The 14,589-nt window shown below is 40.9% G+C and overlaps 2 protein-coding genes across 4 annotated transcripts; one reads left to right on the forward strand and one right to left on the reverse strand.

The window, feature by feature from the left end:
* Positions 1–311: 311 nt before the first annotated feature.
* On the reverse strand, positions 312–4,295 carry LOC121681334. Of its 3 annotated transcripts, none has more exons than XM_042061028.1 (10): positions 3,309–4,295; positions 2,332–2,382; positions 2,145–2,189; positions 1,990–2,054; positions 1,798–1,903; positions 1,680–1,704; positions 1,500–1,585; positions 1,276–1,341; positions 968–1,027; positions 312–612 (listed from the first exon to the last, which is right to left on the reverse strand). In XM_042061028.1, exons 1-10 carry the CDS (start codon positions 3,390–3,392, stop codon positions 331–333), a joined length of 870 nt encoding a protein of 289 aa, XP_041916962.1. In that variant the 5' UTR covers positions 3,393–4,295; the 3' UTR covers positions 312–330. The 3 variants fall into 3 exon arrangements, 2 of the variants coding, with proteins under 2 accessions (XP_041916962.1, XP_041916963.1); XR_006022078.1 differs by having other exon boundaries at positions 585–612; positions 1,299–1,341; XM_042061029.1 differs by lacking the exon at positions 2,332–2,382.
* Positions 4,296–7,425: 3,130 nt separating this feature from the next.
* Positions 7,426–14,498, forward strand: LOC121681335 (toll interacting protein). Its single transcript, XM_042061030.1, has 6 exons — positions 7,426–7,800; positions 9,118–9,267; positions 9,489–9,671; positions 9,836–9,988; positions 10,393–10,483; positions 10,784–14,498. Exons 1-6 carry the CDS (start codon positions 7,768–7,770, stop codon positions 11,002–11,004), a joined length of 831 nt encoding a protein of 276 aa, XP_041916964.1. The 5' UTR covers positions 7,426–7,767; the 3' UTR covers positions 11,005–14,498.
* The last annotated feature ends 91 nt before the right edge of the window (positions 14,499–14,589 follow it).

Genomic DNA, 14,589 nt, shown 5'->3' on the forward strand with positions numbered 1-14,589 from the left:
TTGTACTGTTGTGTGTTGTAGTTCTGTTGTTGTTCGAAGAGCATGTACACAATGTAGATAAAAGTAAATGGTGTAAGTAGCCTATAAAGTCACTGGCAACAGCAGGACCAGAACAGATGGCACATTTATAGGAATACAGTAGGCTACAAGCAATACAGTAGCCTAGCGTGTGTGTGAGAGAGAGAGATGTGTAGCATACAGTACAAGCAATACAGTACACTTGAACAGATCTAAAAACAAAAGTTTACATTTTGAAATTGAAATGAAGAATCAATAGGAACCAGAATTGATAAGTAGAACTGGAATCAGAATCAATGTTATTTGAGTTTTTTATTTTTCATTTGGAAACGATCTTTGGACAAATGATGTCATTGCCCGAATGTGAAGTTCGTCCCGTACATGAATAGAAAATGTTTCGTGATCTTGGACGGTGGTAAATTGAAATGTGAACAAATTCATGTTTTCAACGTCCAACTGGACAAACTGTCTGGCCAGCACCTCCTCCTGCTCTTCCGCCTCCATGTCCAACACCCGTGGCAGCCAATATTTATTTTTTATCAGCCCACTGTTTTCATTCAACCAGTCTGCTGCCTTTTTTGCCTCTTCGAAGAGCTGAGCAACAAACATTAAAAGGCAGTTCAGTCAATTAATTTTTTTTAGTGGAAGGAACATTGCACTACCATGCCAGGCCTACGCCTACCATGCTCTCACTTGCTTGATGCCTCTCCTGTGTGCAGCAATGGACACTTGTGTACTGTAGGTCTATGTGGGGAGGTCAATAGATGATAATGCATAAAACAGTGTTAAAACATCATAGATCGAATGCGTGTCTATGCAAGAGCCTGTGTTTGTGGTGGTGGTGGTGGTGGTGTGTGTGTGTGTGGAGGGGGGTTCTGTGTTTTAGCGGTCTCAGTAATTAAGGATCTGCATTGACCTGATGTTTAATGTGCAATATATAATCCCTTACCCATTTAGTGTTCTGGTAGTCTTTGCTGAGCTCCTGTATCTCACGCAAACGCTCTTCTCTCTAATACAAAGACAGACATTGTTCATAAGAGTCCTAAAGTGAGTTCACATTCATACTTGAGGTTAGTTGAGATACAACATAGAATACAAATTAAATAGAAATCAACATTGTTAGGGTCATTGTCATCCAGATTGGGTGGTTCAAACATCATAGATCTAATGTGTGTGTCTAAGAGAGTGACTGGATGTGTGGTGGCGGGTGGGTGGGGGTCCTGATTAATGTTTGATGTGCAATATATAACCCCTTACTTCCTCACAACTTGTGTCCTCACATTCTTCATTGAAGTCCTCTAATTCACTGAAACTCTCTTCTCTCTAAGATTGAGACAAACATTGTTCATAAGAGATGCGAGTTCACATTAACACTTGAGTTGAGACACAACTTAGAATTACAATGAAAAAAAATAGAATAGACAACAACTTTGTTTGGGTTATTGTCATCCAGATTGTATGGTTAGTGAAGAAATAAACACCTGTTCAATGGAGACACAGCTGTCACACTGGACTGTTGGAGCTGCTGTTGGGGCTGTAGGAGCTGCTGATGTTGCTGCTGGTGGCCCTGTTATCACAGTAATGAAAAGATGTAAGGTAAAAAAACTGAGAATGCTGCAGTTAACATTACTTAAACTGTCGAATTGAGGCAAGACACTTACCAACTATTATCTGCCCATTACCATCCTAAAATGACCAACAAAAAAAAAATGTGTAATGTGTACTGTTTGTCATAGCAGTTTTATGCTACTATCTCTGCACAATTCCACATCATAGTACCATAGTGTCCAGCTTCCTTTTTCGTGGCACACGGAAAACAGGTGCCACACTACCGTCTGCCGTCTTTCTGCCCTCCTCTGTGAAATGTGCGAATCTTCTTCCATGCCTGTAATTGAACAAATACATGTTTTGTCCTTGCATTTCTCATTTCGATTGAATAGTTATTAATACAGGATTATTCACAAATTATACCCCTCGATCTCCAGATTCTCCATTAACACTGTGCACCACCACCTCCTCAGGTAGGGCATGTCATGCTAAAGAAGAAAAAGTTACAATGCATGGAAAAGGCGCAATATAATGATTCAATGAAATTAAATTTACCACATTTGTTAGATAGCACTTACTATGGAGAAATCAAATGGTGTCTCCAGGGCGATGTACCAAGCATACTGTCAATACAAAGAAATATTAATGGCTCCATGTTTCAGGTGTAAATGTGCTTGCATTAAGCTTAAAAACAGTGTTCTCTGTTACACTGTTAGTGTGCCTAATGGGCATGGTGTGTTACTAAATGCAAGCTTAGCAACTCACCATGATCATGAAAATTCCACAGTCAACACCAAAATGTTGCTGTGGGAGGCCCTGTAACATGAAGAACATGCGCAATGAATAATTTTAGTAATTATGTTGTTTCCTAATTACATATGCACTAATTCTTAACTGTTAAAAAGCGTTCTTACGCACAGATTTTATCTTAGACCGTGCGTATGCTCAAATCCATGCCAACGCTCAGATTTATAAAAACCGTCTTTGACGTGGAAAAGTGCTTATCTCCACGTCAGGTTCTTGACGTACGATCATTTCCTTGTGGTAGGCCTAATGCCGGGGTACTGCAAGTAATCTGAGGTCTAAGTGCGATGCATTTTCAAAATTCCAAGACCAACGATCTCATGTCTTTCTTTACCATATGCATGATCAATATCAGAAGGTTTTTAAAGTCGTTTTTGGACGCAGCTTAATGTTTGACGTATAGTTAACATCAGATGGCATAGGCTAGGCCTATACAATGTTTTCAATATATCATTTTACATAGGCTACCGTTTTTAGGCCATTGATTTCATTAAAACATATGCTAATGATATTGATGAGGGGGTGTTTACAAGGCGGAGACCTAAAACCATCCGGCTGCTCAAAAGTTGACGTTCATTTGTGATTTATAATGGGCACATCTGGAAGGGTGGCGTACGCACGTTTTTTTTGTGCGTACGTTCGTTTTCTCTGAATCACACGTACGATCATTTCAGAAATGATCTAAGATCAAATGAAGGATGGTTTCTACGCAACATTTTTATAAATGAGGCCCCTGGAAGAGTGGCGTACGCACGGTTTTTTGTGCGTAGCCTACGTTCATTTTATCTGAATTACACGTACGATAATTTCAGAAATTCCACAAATTTGATATACTGTAATGTCAATTTGCAACGTTCTGTGTAACCTACATGTATGTAGAACTAGGCCTACTGCCGACATCGAGCAATATGCCGTTTCAATTTGTAATGGCACTCGACCTTAATACAGCCATCCGTGCGCGTAGCTGGAAAAATGCTTAATGCTGGTGGGCCAGAGGTGGGTCGGTGAACACTCTTCCTCATCACTGATGATCAACATGGGTGCACTGCAGGGCTGTGTTCGGAGTCCTCTTTTGTTGTTTCATCATGGAGCATGTGGTGTGAGTACAGCATGTGCCAAGATAAGGTCAAAAAACACAGGAAAGTAAGTGTGTACTTACAGCAGTGCAATATCGAACAGCGATGTACTGTACTGTGTGTGCATGAGTCTGAAACATTGACCATGAGTATGGCAGGTGCCAAGAACCGGTCCAACACAAGAAAGTGAGTGTGTACTTACAGCAATACAACATCAACCAGTGATGTAGTAGTATATGCTGGACCTTGTAGGCCTACTATTGACTATGATGCGGTGTGTGTCAGTGTGGCATATGTGCCAAGAACAGTTTTAAAACACAAGAAAGTAAGTCCCCACTTATTGTACAATTGACAACATTTATCAGTGAATTGGTGTGTGAGTATGGCATGTGCCAAGAACAGTTCAACAACACAGGCAAAGTGAGTGTGTACGTACTTAAATACAATATTAACCAGCGATTTGTGTTTGTTGAAACCTCAACCTCAGCAGTGATCATCAACACGGGTGTACTGCAGGGCTGTGTCCTCGTTTGTAGTCGCCACGTAGAACATGTAGTGTGAGTAAGACAGGTGCCAAGAACAGGTATAAATATAATACCAACCATGTTTGTGAGTGTGCCATAAGTGCCAAGAACAACAAAACAGGCAAAGTGAGTGTGTACGCACTAAAAATACAATACCAACCAGTGATGCACTTACTGCAATGTCAACCTGTGATGTAGTGTTTTGCACGACCCTGAAATATTGATGCAGTGCTTGTGGGTGTGGCATACGTGCCAAGAACAGTTTTAAAACACAGGCTAGTAAGTGTGCATACTGCAATATCAACCAGTGTGTGAGTAACACAAACAGCAGAGTAAACTTGGTGTGTACGTAAAATGTGTGTGCAAAGAACAGTTCAAAACGACTGACAAAGTGAGTGTGTACGCATTAAAATACAACACCAATCAGTGATGCAATATCAACCAGTGTGTGAGTAACACAAACAGCAGAGTAAACTTGGTGTGTACGTAAAATGTGTGTGCAAAGAACAGTTCAAAACGACTGACAAAGTGAGTGTGTACGCATTAAAATACAACACCAATCAGTGATGCAATATCAACCAGTGTGTGAGTAACACAAACAGCAGAGTAAACTTGAACAGTTTAAAAACACAGGCTACAAAGACAACGAAATGCAGTTTGTGTCTAACCAGAACGGCAAAAAAGTGCAATGTAACACACAAAGTTTAGACAGGTGGTGCATAGGCAGAACAAGAAATATAGCACAGTGTAGACAGTAGTATGCAGTTGGTTTACAGAAGGTGGTTTAGAGTAATATAAATTAGATATAAATATGTGCAGTGTATTAGCAGTTATCTTATAAGAACAGAACAAATATGGCTATGTAATATGAACAATTTATGAACGTGTACAGATATGTGCAATGTAGTAGCAGTAACAATATAATAGTATTAAGAATAATATAAATATATGTAGTGTATTAACAGAATATGTTACAGAAAAATAGAATAAATATGGATATTCAGTATGAACCATATAGACAGATATGTACAGCTATGTGCAGAGTGTCAACAGTACTATTGTAGTGCAGAAACAGTAACATTATAAGAAGTAAGAATAAGTGTATTCTGCAGAATGGATAGTATGAAGAGCAGTAGAATATGTAAGTTTAATTAATACAAGTGTAAAAATACAACACAAGTGTAAAAATACAACACCAATCAGTGATGCAGTGCTTGTGGGTGTGGCATACGTGCCAAAAAAGAAACATGACTAAAGTGAGAGAAAATGATGCACTACTGACACTATAACCAGTAATGTGGTTTGTGAGTTTAGCGATATACCATACAACAACTTATGTGTTGCGTGAGTAAGGCATGTGCCTGTACTGCCCTAAAGAATTAACAAATGTTGCAGTGTGTGGGTAAGCCTGACCATGACAGAGGCATGCGCCAAGGTAAAACAAACAGCAGAGTAAACTTGATGCACTGACTAGTGCCACCATCATGTTTTTAACAATACCAGTGGTATTAAATATATTGTGAATGTGGATCATACAGTGTGTTTTTTTTATGTTAAAAGTTGCACTTGTTGAATAAACTACTTTGAGAGGTGGATAAACTCTAATAAGAGGATAAACTCTACTTCTGAAATGTCTGAGGTGGATAAACTGCGTTTAGCCTCCACTACATCACTACCTAAAGTTAGCAAATCTACTTGAATACTGTTACCTACATCTTAACCAACGACAGCCGTTTTTTCTCTCTCTCTATCATATCGAGCGCTTGAGCATACTGTAGCGCTCATCTTGCCTCCGAGCGCTACGGTGCACCAACATCAACTATTAGGGTTAGAGTTAGAAAATCTACTTGAATAGCACTACTGTATCCTCTTCCATCAAACCAGACAATACAAACAACATTATTTAGACAGCATTATTAACAATATTTATAATTTTTTTTTATTTACTATTAAGAAAAACGAAATGAGGTCTTCACGCTCAACAAACTATGCTACACTAAGCACTAAGCCTATGCTTAATCGAAGTAATTCGTTATTTCATCACCATAAAATAATCAACAGACAAGATTCATGTGAACTCAACAACTATCACCACCACATATGTAGTACTATTTCCATTTCGGGCACTTAACCTATCTTGCTGCGTCAATTCACTGACAAGCCCCGAGTGGCAGCCTCCTCTCTTCCTCCATCAATTTACCTCAGACTGACAGCAACGCATAACGTTAACGAAAATCTCTAGTGCCAAAATCAGCGCCACAATTAACGCTTCAACATCGGAAAGTGAGTGCACATTCACTTGCCCTCTCATTTTATATGTAATTTGTTAACTTAAACACACATATTAACAGGTGTTAGTAAGGTGTCTCTATTAGGCTATTGAGCAGCTTTCGTCTCACCTCTGAGCGCACGTAAATTGGCAATTTAATCGGTTTCAGCTAAAAGGCGCACCATCATCAAGTAACGTTAACGTTACTAATTTAAGTTAGAAAAATACATATACTTAATTACTGTAGCCTACACCAAGCCAGACAATAGAGACAAAAGTCTATCAACTGCTTAGACGAACGACACGCAGGACGTCTCCATCTACTATAGCAGCTATGCTGCACCATGAATTAATCGATCCTTTAGAGCCATGTAAACTCAACTACCAAAAGTCAATATCAATTAATTTTACCTCTAGGCCTACATCTGAAGGCTAACAAGGAGGGTAACTCATCTGAAGGCTTTCCCCATGTTTGCTACAATAGAGGGTACTTACCTTGAATAGGGTCGCACTGCTGTCTCTAGATAAACGGTCTTCACCTTCATCAATTTACCACAGACTGACAATTTGACAGTACAAGTTACCTAAAGTTATCATGCATTGGTGACGACATCATTAAAAAAACCAATTACCATCACTTAATCTACAAAATATGCTTGTTTCTGGGGAGAAAATACACTGTAGCAGTTGGTATCAAGAGACTCTCTTAGAGAGTATCCAATAGTATCAGATTGGCATAGAATGCCACTTTACCCACCAATCACAGACATATACTATCAGAGAATGACGTTTATTCTGGTCTGTATCTGGGGAGAGAAATGAGGGTTAGGAAGAAAATAAACGCATAAAGTAAGCCTAAGTCACCTATTAGAGCTACTAGCTACATTAGCAGCTAGCGAGTAAGACTACTATAACCTGCTGACTTACTGACATGAAAAAACAGACGTCGTGCTATATCTTTAACTCCTTTATTATCAAAACATTACAAACTTACAGCTGTATAAGTTGTACAAGTCTCTCAAGAGATATCTTCTTTCACGTAGCTCCTCCAAGATGTGCACACATTTTAAAAAGCGCGGCCAGGCAGCCACCACTGTAGGGGCGGAGTGGAGGTGCGTCATAGACAGTGAAGGTGACGTATTTCCGTTCTGGAGTGGAGCTCCACTCCCCATAGGTCTGCAGCCAGGTGCTCTTGAACGGAGTGCATTACCACCATCTGCTGGACTGAGGTGAGAAGATGGCAAGTGTACCCTGTAGCTTCGTTCTGGCCGCCGGGTGAATAAGGCGAGTGAAGAGTGCCTGTTCGTCCGCTGGCGAATGCCTGTATCTTGGAAATTCGGTCAACACTGCCCCCTGGTGTCACTCACTGAGCTACAGAAGACAGAAGATTACAGTCAGGAAGTCAGTGACGTAAGACAGAAAGTGGTGTCATCTGACTGGGGCGGAAGAGAGAGAGCACAGTTCAGTTTGGTTGTTTACAATTGTAGAAATTTCGAAAACCTGCCTAATTGTTCATTCCTTGCAAAAAATGGCAACCACAATCAGTACGCAGCGTGGACAGGTACGTTTATTTTATTGTATTTCAACCCATGCACCTGCTCAGGAAACTGCACGTCAATAATTACACGTAACGTAATCTTACACAAATGTTAACTCAGCTAGCTAGTTAGCTAGCAGGCAAGGAAACCACCACTAACGTTAAATGCCAGTTTGCTAGCTAGCATAGGCAGATACGTTATTCAAGTGCTGTCAGATGCGACATATAGCTGCTACAACTGTTTAGCAACTCATCAAAGCAATTCCCTGAAAGAATCGCAGAACAGTTTTTATAGCGGTCAAAATGACGAAGTAGAAAGAGGGTTTGGCTAATGACAAGCTAACGTTATGGTCCATCTCGGCTAGCTTGCTAGATGGATAACTAGCTAACTGTATTAGCTGATCAAGTGATTTGTCGGTCTGGCTTACCATGTCTTGTCAGTTAAAACTATGTTCTTATATAAAACATATTTACAGATCAGGTATTGGGTCCGTCGAACGCGCTCAAAATGTTAGCGAGAATGATTTTCCTTTAGCTTATGTTATAAATGTTGAATTAAACTCTCAATTCAACCCCACCTTCATTCAGCTAGTTAACGATACCTAATGTTGTTTTATGTTAGCTGCTAAGTCACGAACAGCAGGAAGTTTGAGACTAGTGATCTGATGGTTAATGTATAGTTTTAGCAATGTTGTCAGTGGAGGTATAATTGAATTTGGCATCTGACATGAATCAACCGGTTGCCCTTCATCAAACTTAGCCTTCTATGTTTTCTTCTTTTACTCCAAATCTGTCTCCATGTTCTTAAGGCCGCAATAGTTTTGCTTGAAATCTGTTATGTACACACACTTAGAAGATTTGGTGGCTTGATTTAGAAAGTGCAGCCAGGGTTAACGCTTGTATTAGGCTCTGACCCGTGGTGTCACTTTATTTCTGCCACACAGATCCAGCAGCTACTGCTTTAAATCCCATTTAACATAGACAGAGCATATAAAAGCATGGAGTGGGGCTCTTTCATAAAATTGAATTTTCTGAAATATTTTATATTTGTTTGTGTGTGTGTGTGTGATTTGAACAGTGATTCCTTGGGGTGGGTGATGGGTGTACTGTGTTTTGTGCATTGCACGGGCCCACCGTGGTAGCTATCTTGTTTTTTTGGGGTTTTTTTTGGCTTTTTTCCTTTGAGAAAGTATGTACCTGCTTGCTTGAGAAGAGGAGAGTGATAGACCCTCAGGGTGACTTCTGATGTGTTCTGATCTACAATGATAATGAACTATGTAGAAGCAGAGAAGTTGAGTTAACTTTGCCAAATCCATTGTTTTGATTTAATCTCCTGTGTAGGTGTACATAGGGGAGTTGCCTCAGGACTTCCTGCGGATCACTCCCACCCAGCAGCAGCAGCAGGTGCAGCTGGACGCTCAGGCAGCCCAGCAGCTGCAGTACACTGGCTCCATCGGTACCGTAGGCCGCCTCAGCATCACTGTTGTACAGGTGTGTGTTTGTGTGTGTGTGTGTGTGTGTGTGTGTGTGTGTTTAAGTCAAGGATTATACCTACCTTGTTACTGTTGTGTGAGTGTGTATGATTTCAACTAATAAAGTTAGGTTATATAGTGACAATGTACACAGACCTATGAATTTTTCATTGATAAATTGTTGTGTGTTACAAAGTTTGAGTCCATTCACTCAATCTGTGTGTCTTGTGTTTTTGCCAGGCTAAGCTTGCTAAGAACTATGGAATGACGAGGATGGATCCGTACTGCCGAATCCGCCTGGGCTTTGCTGTTTACGAGACACCCACAGCACACAACGGGGCGAAGAATCCACGATGGAATAAAGTCATTCAGTGTACTGTTCCTCCGGGAGTGGACTCTTTCTATCTAGAGATCTTTGATGAGGTGAGAAGGGGGATTTTTACAGACATGTTCACATACTATGATGAAAAATAGTTTTTTTAAAAGTCATAATTGATGATGTGATTCAGCAGTTATTTGTTGAACCAGCAAGCATTCAGTCACACAGAGCGTCAGTTATAGAATATTCATCCATCTCCATATTCTAGCGGGCATTCTCAATGGACGACCGTATCGCTTGGACGCATGTGACCATCCCTGAGGGCCTGAGAGAGGGCAGTGTGGTGGACGAGTGGTTCCCCCTGAGCGGGAGACAGGGAGACGACAAGGAGGGCATGATCAACCTGGTCATGTCATTCGCTGTGAGTGTGCATACATGTGTTAAAACAGCCATAAGTGCAGGCACTCCCTGATCTCACCCTGTTCTTCTATGTATCATGAACTAATTATTAATATTAGTATACATACTCTGATCATAGTTCACTTCGTCTGGACTACTGGCCGACTTTTATACTTGCTTTTTCAGTAGGCTTATGTATTGATGGGTTGGGCAGCCCAAGATAAATAGGGTACTGCTATTGTGATGTAACACTGATATACTATGCAATCATAGGTTTGAGCTGTTTAATTCAGACCTGTTTTTAAAACCGAGTTTAAAAAGTGTGGTGAGAGTGTTTACTCTCAGTTGCCCGTGGATGTGTGTTCGTCTGAAGAGTTAAAGTCTGAATGTGTTTGTGCTGCTTGTCTCTCCTTTTCCTGTCTCTAGTCCATGCCTGCTGGCATGATGATGCCATCCCAGCCTGTGGTGCTCATGCCCACAGTCTACCAGCAGGGAGTGGGCTACGTGCCAATCACAGGTGAGTTACTGATACACACATACACACACACATATACAGCCAGAAATGCACTTTCACCTCACGTATATCTTTTTTGGGCAACCACACAAACATACCCATGTACACCATGTATTAATTTTATATGTACATTACCAGATGTCAATTAGACTTAAATAGACTGAAGTAGTCCATATGCAAATATAAATGCACATGTATACGTACATTCACAAACACACACCCACACACAGTCAGTCTTGCCCTAAGTGTCTTGCCCTAAGTGTCTTGCCCTAAGTGTCTTGCCCTTCACTGTTTGTCCCCCAGGTGTGCCCACCGTCTACAACCAGGGGGTGGTGCCCATGGGGATGCCAGCGGTGTCGGCGCCCGCGCCCCAGAGCACCCCGTGCAGCGCGGAGGAGCTGAAGGCCCTGCAGGACATGTTCCCCAACATCGACCCTCAGGTGATCCGCACGGTGCTGGAGGCCCAGAGGGGCAACCGAGAGGCCGCCATCAACTCCCTGCTGCAGATGACCGAGGAGCTGTGAGGACGAGGTAAAGGCTGGCGACGAGGAGAGGAACGGAGAGAGGGAGGGGTTGCAACAGGAAGACGGAAGGAGATCTGACTGCCGGCTGCTATACTGCTTGTGCAGCAGGATCATCAACCACCGATGCAGGAAGAGCAGCTGCAGACACAGACAGACTCGGGGCTGGGCTCTGGATGCTCAAAATGCAGTCAGTTCAGGGAATGGGATGAAATGCAGTTTTCATTACATCAGCCCAAGTACCCCTTGACATTCTCAAGGTGTTTTTGCTTTGGTGAGCTTTTTCAACTTGAACTTAATTGAAGGCAAACTAACTACAGGGTTCGTGGAAAGCCTGGCGAGGTATTCGTCTGGACTTTTATCACCTGTTTGATATACTGGAACTGGGCAAGATCCCAAACTGGAAATTGTGTGTTCAATTTGGTAAACTGAGCATTTGTCCAATCTACTATTTGAAATTATATGTTCTGAAAGCCAGAAGGAAAAACAGTGTAGTAGTGTAGCCATGTGTGGCTACTTCTCCTTGCTGCCTCTAGTGAGTCAACCCTGTCTACCTGCATGATCCGATTGTATTTAGTGCATTCCCTGAACTGCCTGCATTTAGGCATTCGAGCTCAGCCCTGCTTGGCAGAAGCCTGTAAATATACACACCCAGAACACAGGAGACTTCAACCACCACACTTCACCACCACCACCACCACCACCGTAAACACACAATTGTAATCCAGACTACTATTCACCAGTAGTGAGCACTACTCACGACTGCTCATAAACTCCAGATAGTGTAACCAACTTTTTTCATTAGGTCCAGTTGACGTGTTCGATATATAGGCATTGCATATGAAATGCAGATACAGCCCACCTTGGAAGAGATTATAACGCCTTTCTTTACAGAAGATCTAGACACACTGTGGTTTTTGTGTTTCAGAGTGCTGATTTGATTACTTTTATTGGAGTTTGGCTAAGAAGCAAGTCATGTTGGTCTGTTTCAAGTTATTATCTGTCTGATATAGATAGACGGTGGATACCGGTATGTAGATTGATCCATTTGATGAAGACTTCTTGTCCTTGAAATGGTAGGCTAGCACTGGCACAGTTTTCAAGCTGACTTCATTCTTTTGAAATATTTTTTTTTTGGTGAATGCCCCCTTGTGGTTGGCAGACAAATTGCAAGATGATTACTCTCAGAAACCTTCCGCATCAGCAATCAGAATCAGTGTATTCTTTAGGAGGGCATGACTGGCTGTTTGTCAATGTAATGTAAGATTAAGCATGACTAGCAGTGTCCAGTGCATCCTGAAATTATTAGCCGCTACAGACAGCTAGATGAATACTAGTTTCCATTAGTATTGCTAGCCACCTATAGGTGTTGGTTGAGTGCTCCTTTCCCCTGCGCGTCTTGTATATGAGTATTTCCCCATACCTATGCTTGTGCATGAGAGTATGGTGGGGGTATCTGTGCATTCTGTAGTAATGCATTTCTCTCTTTCCTCTCTCTGTGTGTGTATGTGTGTGCGCGTTTGATACATGCTGATTATATGTATAAATATAGTTCTATATATTTAAAGGATTATAATTTATTTTGAGATGATTACCAGTTTTGGTCTGTGTGGGTGGGTGTATGTGTGTTCATGCTCACTATTTTGTGTATGTGTGAAGAGTGGTTCTGTATCAGCTAATTTATGGGAGATGTGCAAAAATAATCGCCTAAGACGGCCAATGATGTCATTTCCGGGCTCACCCATGAGTGTGTATGTAGTGGCCATAGCGTGGTTCTTCTGTCTTATGGCTTGTGCTCCGCAGTGATCTCTCCCTCAGTGTCGCTGTGTTGTGGCTGTGTGCAAGGCCAAGGGGCTGCCTCCATTTCCCCTGACTTTCAAGAGCTTTATCATTCATGCACCAATGTGTATAAGTGTGCAAGGCCTACAAACACACACACACACACACACACACTTGTACTCACTGACAAGATATGATATTATCGCAGTTCGCCAAAGGTTCTATTTTAACAATGTATTGATGTTGTATATCTGCTGTTTCTCCCGTAATGCGCATGTGTTTTCATTTCAGCGGAAATACTCAGTGTCTATCATAACCATTTTTACCATTTTTGCCATATCCCTAACTTGCCATGTGTTTGAAGCCAATAAGAAGCCGACACAATTGGGCCATCATATAATTATCCAGTCAAGTTACAAAATTCTATCCCTATAAAGCTACCTTAATGTTTTATTTGATCAAATACCCTTTGACAGTTAAATGAAAGAAAGAATCCACATGTCACTCTTCTTGCTCTGTTATTACTTAAATCGGTTGTGAAATATGATTGATTTCTAGATCTGTCTATTATATAGCAGAAAAGGATATTTCAGCGGCGGAATCTATATAATACCTCTGTGGGTTTATTTTAAGATACTTTAGGCATTCAGATAGCCAATGAACAATGTGCATTTTAGTATTAATTTATATTTTCACCACCAATAAACCTCTAACATTTATGAGCTACTGTAAATTAATTTTTTGTCACTATACTGTCTGTATTCTACATTGTCTCTGTTTTGTATAGAGAACTAGATTAATGTTTAATGATCAATCGGCATTGGGCCTTCAGTAGAAAGGGCATTTCTCTCCATTCCCATACCTTACACATATTTATAGTGGGCAACAAATCTTCAATACCTCTTTTCATTTAAAAGGAGAGTTGCAAAAGCATCCATGACAAGTGATTCAAAACCGCATTTGAGAAATAATGATTCATATAATGATTGGAAACAGAGATTCGAAATCAAAAGCTAAAAATAACAACTTTAGTTGTTATTTGTTGTAGTTTGGTTATCTGCTCAACACTTGTCACTGTTCTGATGTTAGGATTTTAAAGGTTCGCAGACAGTATCCAGTGCTTTTCATTTCTCCTCATGTCTTAAGTCCACACATTAAATCCCACCACATTTATGCACAAATATGCCTGGAGCACTTTGAACAGAGATATTTACCGGTTTCAAACATTGTAACAGACGAATAGATCTGATGTACGAGAACTTAAAGTCTGGCTGTTGGAAGACTATTTGTATGTTGTATGAGTAAACACCTGAGAGCCGACTGATCTTGTTTGGCTGTCAGCATAGCCTTTTCCACTGGCTGTTCTCACAGCGATTCTTCAGGTTGTGAGAGTGACTTCAGGTTGTCTTGGACTCCTCATGGTCCCGGAGTCCTTGCAAGAGCTGTGAGCAGGAGTTTTTTTTCTTTCTTTTTTTTTTTGGTGATTAGGAGTGTGACTGCACTGATTTTTCAGTAGAGTAGTGCAACGCTGAGCTCTAGTCATCTCTTAAAGCATCACTTCATTCTCGTAGCAGTCCAGGTTTTTGTCTGTCAGGGTGGAATGTACTGAATGCCATTAGCACTTTCACAACTCGTGTGTCAGAAATCTAGCTTTCTGTTATTTCCTTTTGGTGTTACAAATTATATGATCAATCAATAAAAGGAAAATTATGATCTTATCTAACTTGTCGTTTGTGTTTATTTAGCAGGGAATGAAACGTAACTATAGGAATTGGAGATAAACACTGGTTGTTTCCTTACACATATTCT

The sequence above is a fragment of the Alosa sapidissima genome, chromosome 14, assembly GCF_018492685.1.
Source record: "Alosa sapidissima isolate fAloSap1 chromosome 14, fAloSap1.pri, whole genome shotgun sequence".
Classification (NCBI taxonomy): domain Eukaryota; kingdom Metazoa; phylum Chordata; class Actinopteri; order Clupeiformes; family Clupeidae; genus Alosa; species Alosa sapidissima.